Source organism: Microplitis mediator, chromosome 9 (assembly GCF_029852145.1).
Source record: "Microplitis mediator isolate UGA2020A chromosome 9, iyMicMedi2.1, whole genome shotgun sequence".
Lineage (NCBI taxonomy): Eukaryota > Metazoa > Arthropoda > Insecta > Hymenoptera > Braconidae > Microplitis > Microplitis mediator.
In genome coordinates, this window is record NC_079977.1 from 19,238,437 (window position 1) to 19,248,509 (window position 10,073).

Below are 10,073 nucleotides of genomic sequence, written 5' to 3' on the forward strand. Positions count from 1 at the left end.
ACATTTTTACCACATATATATCCTAAGCTATCAACAATAAGTGAGATAGGGTGCACTGCTTGTGTTTCTTTTACCGTTTATGACTCAAAGTATCGTACGTCTGAAACATTTATTTTCTAAAAGAAGTCATCATTCCCTGATTAAACGTAACGATTCGAAACGATTTGTAATGTTAAATGCCCATAAAAAAGGTGATTCAAAAGTATTCAAAGTATTCAAAAGCCTTAAAAAGTATTTAAATTTTTTTTTTCAATCGTTTTAAGTCGTTTCTTTTAATAAATGATGATTATGACAGTGAAATCAACGCTGGTAAAATTTTGAATAGCCCGGATGTATAAATTTTGCGGTGTGAGGATATGTTTCCGGGTATGTATCTGCAGTAAAGCTCTAAAAACAAAAATTATAAAACTATTTTTCATGATACCAGCATCAATGGTTCAAGTCCAGGAATTATATAGTAATTTGAACTTTGATTCTTGTGTTTTGTTCAATAGTGATTTCAGACTATTGATGTCATCTGCGTTGATGACAGTTCTGACTTTGTAATCAAGTTTTATAAAAACTTGTGTACATAATCAATAGTATTTATGGTTTCTGTTCAATTATAAATTGCTAAGCATAAGTTAGGCGTACACTAATGGTTGATCGCACCATTGGTCTTAATATAACTTGATTCTAACTGGCTGCTGACACTGATAATAATTTTCAATGCAGGCAATCATGAAAAAAATAGTGTGTAACACTAGATGAAACACGACTTCAGATTGCAGTTATTGTCAGCTTTTGTCTACGGTTCGGGCAGCCTACTTTACTTTCGTCTGACATCGTTTTGTTTCATCTCTTGCCACACAATGAACTATTACAGTTTGTTAAAACTATAAAATCAATGACTTGTATTTAAATAATTATTGATTTTGTTCAAACAAAAAATATGCACATCGTCAAAATCACATATTTTGTGGGAAAAAGTCTCAGCTTTCAGAAAAAAATATCAAATTAGATGTATCAAGCGTCGCACAGTCATAAAAATCGTTTTTTCGTCTTTAATCGAATTTTAAAAGGTCTTTTGTAACGTAAAATAAAAAATAGATATTTTTATTGGAAAGCTGAGAATTTTTCCTACGAAAAACTGTTATGTGCTCATTTTTGAAAAAAAATTTTTTCCTTTAAAAAAATTAATGAAAAAGTTGAAAACAAAAATTTTTAAAAAATTCAAAAAATCATAACTTTAAAACAGCTGCATATAAAAGGCTCAAATTTTCAGAGAATTTTTTTTTTAATATATAGAACGACTCCACAAAGTTTGAACCAAATCGACGAGGGTCGCCCCGTAAAAATAATTTTATTTGGTGGAATGACCCATATATATATATATATTAGGTTGGCGCAAAAAAACCGACTATTTTTTTTTTTTCCATCTCGCATGAAAATTTGTTGGTTTACGATGTTTTAAGAAGCCTCTCCACAAATCAGCTCAATTAAAAATTTTTAAAAGGTCGCTCACGAATTTTGAAAATATCAAAAATGATCGAAATTCGGATTTTTATTTAAAAAATTTTTTTTTTCTCGTGGCAGCAATAGTTTAGATTTGTAAAATCATGACTATGCTGAAAATTTCAGCCCAAAATTTAAATATTTAAACGGCGCTCAAGAATTTCGAATATTAACTGATAATATGTAACTAATAGTTTGAATTAGTTTTTATAACTCAATTATTGTCATTCAACTTAAATATAACTTTGGCATAACCAAAAATATACAGGACAGTCTTAAACAATAAAATTTGGTAAGTTTTGAATAAGCGGAAAAACCTACAAATTGGATTAAAAAATAAAAAAGTATGTAAATAACTTATTATTTCTATTTCTCGGGTTATATTTTCATTCATTGTCATGCAAATTGATGGTGAAAAAATCGAGAAGCTTTATTATTAATATTTAAGGGTCGCTCAAAAACGTCCAAGAGACTGCGCTCGGAAACATTCAAAATTCTTGAGCGCCGTTTAAATATTTAAATTTCGGGCTGAAATTTTCAGCATAGTCATGATTTCATAGATATAAACTATTGCTGCCACGAGAAAAAAAAAAATTTTTAAATAAAAATCCGAATTCTGATCATTTTTGATATTTTCAAAATTCGTGAGCGACCTCTTAAAAATTTTTTATCGAGCTGATTTGTGGAGAGGCTTCTTAAAACATCGTAAACCAACAAATTTTCATGCGAGGTGGAAAAAAAAAAAATAGTCGGTTTTTTTGCGCCACCCTAATATATATATATTAGGGTGCTTTTATTTTTGCTTGTGCCAAGGCTCAGAACTCTGGCATGACAACTGGCCAAAGCCTGGTCCGAGCATTTTCGAACAGATATTACTCATAATTATTTTATTATATAAAACAGAAAGCGGCTGAGGCAGCCGTTCGGCACACGCGTGGGTCGGGCGATCACCGAAGTTAAGCAGCATCGAGCATGATCACTACACTGCTGAGAGACCGTTTAGCCACACGTCGGGTTCGAACGAAGATCTCTGACCGTTAGGTGCGGGATGAAGATCCAGTGATCGGTAAAATGGAAATTTTATTGATCACTGGAGCTTCACCCTAACCGAAACTGTACTGGCTAGGTTTTCTCTGTGGTTTTCCTACGCCACTACACATCCATTGCACAAGGGAGGTTGTAGGGCATCACTGTAATGATGCAGTACAGTATAAGCACAAGTCGGGCCACAGCCGCACAACGAAGGCAGAAAGAGAAGTAAAGCAGTTGCGATATAAAGGCAAAAAGTGTTTAAGGCTATATACTAGAAAACAATTAAAATTAAAAATAAAATTATATGAAACAGAAAAAACAACGTCGTATTGAATTTTTGTCTATTATTTCAAATCACTACAATATAGATTAATTATACTTATTATCAATTAGTTGAGTACAAGGTTACTCAGCAAGATAATATTTGTTTTAAATTTATATTAAGTATCGGACAATGTTTCAATTTAAAAAGTCATTAGCTCATGTGATATAAAACGATTTATCGAAATCTAATAAGAGAAAAAAACATCAGTCTTGTGCTGAAAGTCCATGATTTTGATTTGAAAATTTCTAGCATAAATACAATCGACTATCCGATTCTTCATTACTTTCGTTGTTTAGATTCTAGTCAATAGAATTATTTAACAATGTTGATATTAAATTTATTTTCCACATTGCATGGAATTTTAGTTGCATTGACAGTATGTGTATATCAAGTAGAGGCAAATCATCAAAAGACAACAAATCTGTGTGCGAAAAACAATGAAATAGTATTTATCTATTCGTAAATATTTATGATCAACTAAATAATATTTAATCTATTGTTGATTTTTTTTTTTTTTATTTAGTGTGATCCTCGTAATCTACGAGCATGCTGTGATGATAATTATACTTGTAAACTGAAAAAATCGAGAAACGATTTCGTCTGTGGAGAAAAAGGTAAGAAAAAGTGGATTAGGAATTTAAGATATTGAAATCCTCTCGTAAAAAAATCTTTTTATGAAATTTTATACAATGCCATGAAATTTCCTTAATAAAATTTTTTACCGAACATGGCCTGATAAAAGTTTATGAGATTTTCTGAAATCGTATAAATTGTTATGAAATGTCAGACAGTAATTATTTTTAAACAAATATATTAAATTGTGAAAAAGAAAAAACAAATTCTAAATAGATCTAATATATTGATCTGATGGATAGGGACATACTGAGTTGGATTAAGTATGTTTTATATTGATGAAAAAATACCGTTGACTGCTAGGCTTGAACCCGGATCCTTTCGGTTCCAAGTCCTTGCTGCTATCCACTGCGTTGACCTTCGAACGTGATTTTGTACGAATAAGTAGAATATTTATCGAGATATGAATTTTTTTATTTTTCATAATAAATTTATAAAATCAGATGAAATTTCATGTAATTTTTTGCGATTTTATAAAATCTTACAGAACTCCTTAATATTTTACAAAACTCTATTACATTCCACAAAATTCTATGAAATTTTCCGAAATTTGTTGAATTGGTCTAAATTTCTGAGACTTTTCTTATTTTATTGACCTTGGTATGTAATATACTATATCTTTGGAATAGATATGAATTTTATGAAATGTAATACAATTTTATGAAATCTCACAGGATTAAATTGAATGAAATAAATTTCCATAAGCTTTTACAGAGCACTTTATATAGTTTTATAGATTTATATTAGTTGTATGTCAAGTTTCTTCAACTTTATACAGTTTATAGCTGGCCCGGGTCGAAAAATTTGATCTGATTTTAGTCTAACTGGACTGTATTTGGACTACTTGGTCTGTTATTGAGCTTTGATAAAAATTTTAATCTGTTTTTGATCTACCCGGACCGAAAAATTTAATCTGATTTTAGTCTAATTGGACTATTTGATCTGATTTTAATCTTTTATGAAAATTTTAAGCTGTTTTCGACCTGCTACTTTAAAAAACAAATGCGTTACGAGCAGACTAAATTAGATTAATTCGTGAACTTTAAAAAATTTTAGTTCTGAAAATTTACAAGGACAAAACTAGATTGAATCATGGACTTATAAAATTTTTATTTATGGGCAACATTTATGAAAAAATTTTAAGTTGCAGAATTGATTATGTTTTATTTACTATTTATTTACTATCTTTTGTTTAAAAATGTCGGCAGTTAATGAAAATTTGATAGCTTAATTTTTTAGTTGTCTTCATTGAATATTTATATCATTGAATAAAAGTGATAAAACAACTCTTAAAATGTCAAGAATTTTCTCTTATTTATTGGATAAAATTGAAAATATTTTGGCATAAGAAAACATCAAAATTCTTGTGCTACGGAGAAAAATGTTGGCTAGAAATCTACCAATTTTTATTATGCTGTCGACCAAACTTGAAACAGAAAGTAAAGTATCCAAAAAATTACTATGCTCTTATAAAAAATTATTATGCTGCATCAAAATTATGATAATGTATGGAAGTAATTGATATTGAAGCTCATCGATAAGTTTCTCGCGCGTAATAAGTAATGTGATACAGTATAATCATTTTTTGTAAGAGCACGATAATTTTTTGGATGCTTTACTCCCTGTTTCAAGTTTAGTCGCCAGCATTGTAAAAATTGGTAGGTTTCGAGCCAACATTTTCTCTGTATGACATCTTATTATGGAAGCAAATTAGCATGTTTTAAATACCAAGAAAATTAAAATAAATTAATAAATCTAGATTATTATTATTATTTATATTTATAAAAAGTCCTGTATTTGTCCTTAAAAACAATTGAATACAGACCAATAATTATAATAATAAAGTCTGTTTTTAGTCTAAACGCGATTTAAAACAGACTAAATATCATACGAAAATAAGTCTGATATTAGCCTGGATAAGGAATAGTACGGGCAAAAACAGATTAAATTCTTATATAAAATAAATACGATTTATAAACTTGAATTAAAGGAAAAATATTTGAATTTATCATTTATTTTAAAACAGATCTAATTTTTTGACCCGGGGGTGGATTTCACCAGATCTAGTCTGATAACGATCATTTAAAGATCCTGCTATATCTAAAAGATTGTTATGTATAATAAACGAACTTGCTGTGTAAACTCAAAAAGTTCCTGAAGAATCCGGGAAGGATTCCTTGTAAGGACAATTCTGCTCATAAGACATTCTGGAACAAAAATCAGTACTGTTACAGAACTCATGAAAATTCATGAAAACATACTATAGTACTTTATCAGAACTGCTCTAGAACGTTAATAATGCTGTAGATAATGCTGGAGTCGAGAAAAAAAAATAATTTACCAAAAAAGGAAAAAATAAAAAAAAACCCGAGTTAAACGTAAAAAGAAAACAATAAAAAAATTCTTGTTTTATCTCGTTTTTCGATGATTTTTTTTTCATTTTACCTTACATTTATTGAATAACTAACTCAAAAATAAAAGAAAATCCGAAAAAAAATTAATTTTTTCATTTCGGTAATGATTACACAAATCAAGGAACAATACTTGATCCTTTAATTGTTTTGTAAAATTTTGAGCCATTGGCCCGGACAAGCGGTTCAATGGATCAACCTGAAAATTTTCAGTGTTTTTAGGAGTCTATTAAGCTGTAAGATCACCTGGCAACATTAACTTTCCATCAATATTTTCAGAGCAGCGATGAGTTGACTAAAAAACCAGAAAATAGCCATTGTTTAAGGGTTTTTCAAATGGATATCAAGGATGAAAAAAAAAATTTTTTTTTTAAATCGAAAATGGAGCTTGTAAGGAATTTATTCAAGTTTCTCAAACTGCCCTTTAAATTACTGTGCGACCATTAGTAGCTGAAAAAATCAAAGACAAAAGGATCTATTTATCATTTGAAGGCTGATATCTCAGCAGCAAATTGTCGTACAGAGAAAAAAAAAAGCAAATTGTAGCTGAATAAATTTCTTAAGCAAACCATGAATTCATTTTTTTGAAAAACATTTTCCCGGCCCCGAAGACCCACAAAACAAAACCAAAAAATTTAGAAAAATTTTGTCTCGAGCTATTTCTTATGATTCCGCAAAAACCGTGGCTCAAAAAATTATTTCACTTGAAGATCTTTAAACTAGAGATTTTAAACTTCAATTTGCTTTTTTTATTTTTTCGATACGATCATTGTTCACGAAAATACAGCCTTCCAAATATCACTAAAAAATTTATAAAATTTTCTTGTTCCTTTAATTTTTTTGGATAAGTGTATTATGATACATTGTAAGAGCATCCTATAGTCCGTTTTTGGAACATTTCTAGAACATCAATTATAAAACGAATACCGTAGAAATTCATATCATGGTAGAGAATTTTCGTGAGAATCATTTACAACACTTACAAGCATAAAGTATTAATTAATTGTGCAAAAATCTGTGCATAAGACTTTACTTTTGTCCTATTTCGAACAAATTTATGGACATTTTGCCGAAATTCTGAAAAAAAAATTTTTTTTTGTGGGGCAGAGCTGCCCCCCTCCAAAAAGTGATAAATAATTTTTTTTTCTTTTTTTTTTTTTTTAAATTGTTTTTATCATTAAGAATGTATTTCTTTTTCTTGACAACTATTTTTGGTTTTATATTACTCGAAAAAAATTTTTTAAAGTGTAATAAATCGTTCACTCGCGATTACCTTAATTAATAATTGTTATTTAATAAAAAAAAAAATCAATTCTATAGTTTTACTTTATTTCAAAAATTCATCAACTAAAAAAAAAAATTTTATTTTTATGAATTTTTAGTGACGAAATTTGCCTCTTACATGGAGAAACGGCCGAAAAATATGAAAAAAAAATTTTTTTGGAACTTTCGGCTGGTCCATTTTGCCCCAGGTGTTATGCGTAGGGCTAGAAATGTGGAATTATACTAATTTTTTTTTAATTTGATGATAAAAATATGAAAAAATAACTTTTTCGAAATTTTGGGCTTGTCCATTTTGCCCCAAATGTCATGCGTAGAGGTAAAAATGCGCAAACATATCGGATTTATAGTAATTGGTCGAAAAAAAAAAAATTTTTTTTTTGATCAAAATTTCAGGGGGGCCGCTCTGCCCCACCCTCCCCTATGGCTAAAAATCTGCTATCTGAATATTTCAAGTATTACCGGGGTTTTCTTATGAATTTTTAGAGTTCTGTAAAAGAACCGAGTATTCCGGAATGCCCTACGAGCGGAAAAGTCCTTAGGAGAAAACCCTTCGGGGTTCCTCATGATTTTTTTTTCTACCCGACTTTGATTACACAAATTGTTTTATCAAAAATTCAGTTGTATTGAATGATTCCTGTGTCAATAATGAAGAATGCAGCGGCATAAAGCATGCCAAATGTTCCAAAGATAAACTTTGTGCCTGTATAATAAATAATATCCGGGTAAATGAAACATACTGCGCACCAGCGTTGAGAGCGTTTTGTTGGAAGGGCGAGAAATGTGCTACTGATAATGCTTCTTGTATTAATAATGAATGTCAATGCGATGGAAATTCTGTACAGCAATCCAATGATCAGTGCTTACCAAGTAATTAAATGAATATTAAATATAAAAATATTGTCGGTTTAAATTAATGTCTATTGCCGTCATTCTAGAGCTATTAGGATCATCTTGTGAAACTAATTCTGATTGCGAAAGAGTTAAATTTTCCAAATGTTCAGCAACTAAAACTTGTATATGCTCATTGAATACACATGCTGTTAATGGAACATCATGTGTACCAATTTTACATGAATTCTGCCAGACAAATGACGACTGCAAAGTGGAAAATTCTCAGTGTTTTAAAAACGTGTGTAAATGCAAATCAATGTTCAAAACTATTGCGAATACTGAATGTAAAAAACGTAAGTTTCAATTAAGTAAAGTTTTAATTTTTATAAAAAAACATTATATCTGACTAGATTAACCAGATCTTATCAGATCATAATAACAAATCTAATCAATCTCGATAGAACTCATTTAGTTGTATCGACAAATTTATTTCCTCACAATCGGTCAGACGTGTTCATATATATTTAAATCTATCGAAATGTAGTCATAAATGTTCAGACTTGAACACATGAATAGATTTGATTGAGATTTTGACCTGTCGAGAAATTACTAGCTATGATTACACACGGAAAGAAAATTATGGCAGCGGTTCCCATAATTTTGTGAAATTTTTTCCTATACCATCATAGGAATTGCGACCATAAATTATGGGAGCGGTTCCTATAATTATAGGAATGTTTCCCATAATTATAGGAATAGTTCCTATAATTTATAGGAATACTTTCTATAATATTATGGGAATCATTCCTATAATTTATGGGAATGTTTCCTATAATTTATAGGAACCATTCCCATAATATTATGGGAATGGTCCCTATAATAGTATGGGAACTATTCCCATAATATTATGGGAATAGTTCCTATACTATTATAGGAACCATTCCTATAATATTATGGGAATGGTTCCCATATTATCATGAAAAAATTAATTTAAAGAAGTATGGTAATCACTTCTACAATACACAGAAATATTATTAAACATAAAAACAAAAATTCAAACATTGAAAAAAAAAAACGTATTTGCCAAAAAAACATTATAATTTTTGACAAGAATTTTTTGTCAGCACAAAACATTCAAGAAAATTCAAATTGTGGGAAATTTCTACACTATTGTGCAAAAAAAAAAATTTTATGATATTATAGGGACGGTTCCCATAACATTATGGGAATAGTTCCCATTATATTATAGGAATAGTTCCTATACCAATATGGGAACCATTCCCATAATAGTATGGGAATGATTCCCATACCATTATGGGAATGGTTCCCATAATGATATGGGAATGGTTCCCATAATGGTATGGGAACTATTCTCATACTATTATGGGGATGGTTTCCATAATATATGGGAACCATTCCCATAATGCATAGCAAAACTTCCCATAATTTTCTTTCCGTGCATCCAAATATAAGAAAATTTGATCAGATCTTATATTCAGAAGATAAACAGAAATTAAAATGAACATTTGCATGTTTTTTTCTTCTTTTTTATAAATCATGAGATAATATTGGTCCTTCAGATTTATTTTGAATAATACTTTTTTGTTTTTACATGGAAGTATAATACTAATTGCCACTAAGCTAATAAAATGATCGAATCGTCAATTTTATGTAATCATGTTAGCCCTGATTAAGGAAAAGTATTAGAAATGTTAAAAAACAATTTGAAATGATTTACAACAATTAAAATCGACTAATATCTAGATGTACACTTAGCATGGATTAAATCGTTTTTCGTAATCAGCGGGGAACTAATTGACCCCGATTAATGATTTAATTCATACAATTTTTACTATTTATTTTCTGTAACTCAGCACACTTAGGGATGAATTGTAGATTATTCCCAGACTGTGATCAGTTCTTACCTCACTCGAACTGTTCTAAAAATGGTAAATGTGAATGTTTACGTGATTACTATGCAATAAGCAATGATAAATGTGCGCCAGGATTCAACGTAGCATGCTGGAATAAAGAATTATGTGCATACGAAAACTCTATTTGCA

General features: G+C 29.6%; 1 protein-coding gene across 1 annotated transcript in view; it reads left to right on the top strand.

Moving 5' to 3' along the window:
- The window catches only part of LOC130674237 (neurogenic locus notch homolog protein 1-like), a 50,071-nt gene extending 41,646 nt beyond the window's left edge, over positions 1–8,425 (top strand). The window contains exons 19-21 of the mRNA XM_057479506.1: positions 7,798–8,046; positions 8,115–8,363; positions 8,421–8,425. Coding sequence (XP_057335489.1) covers positions 7,798–8,046; positions 8,115–8,363; positions 8,421–8,425 — 503 coding nt within the window. The remainder of the gene's footprint in view (positions 1–7,797; positions 8,047–8,114; positions 8,364–8,420) is intronic.
- Positions 8,426–10,073: the final 1,648 nt, after the last annotated feature.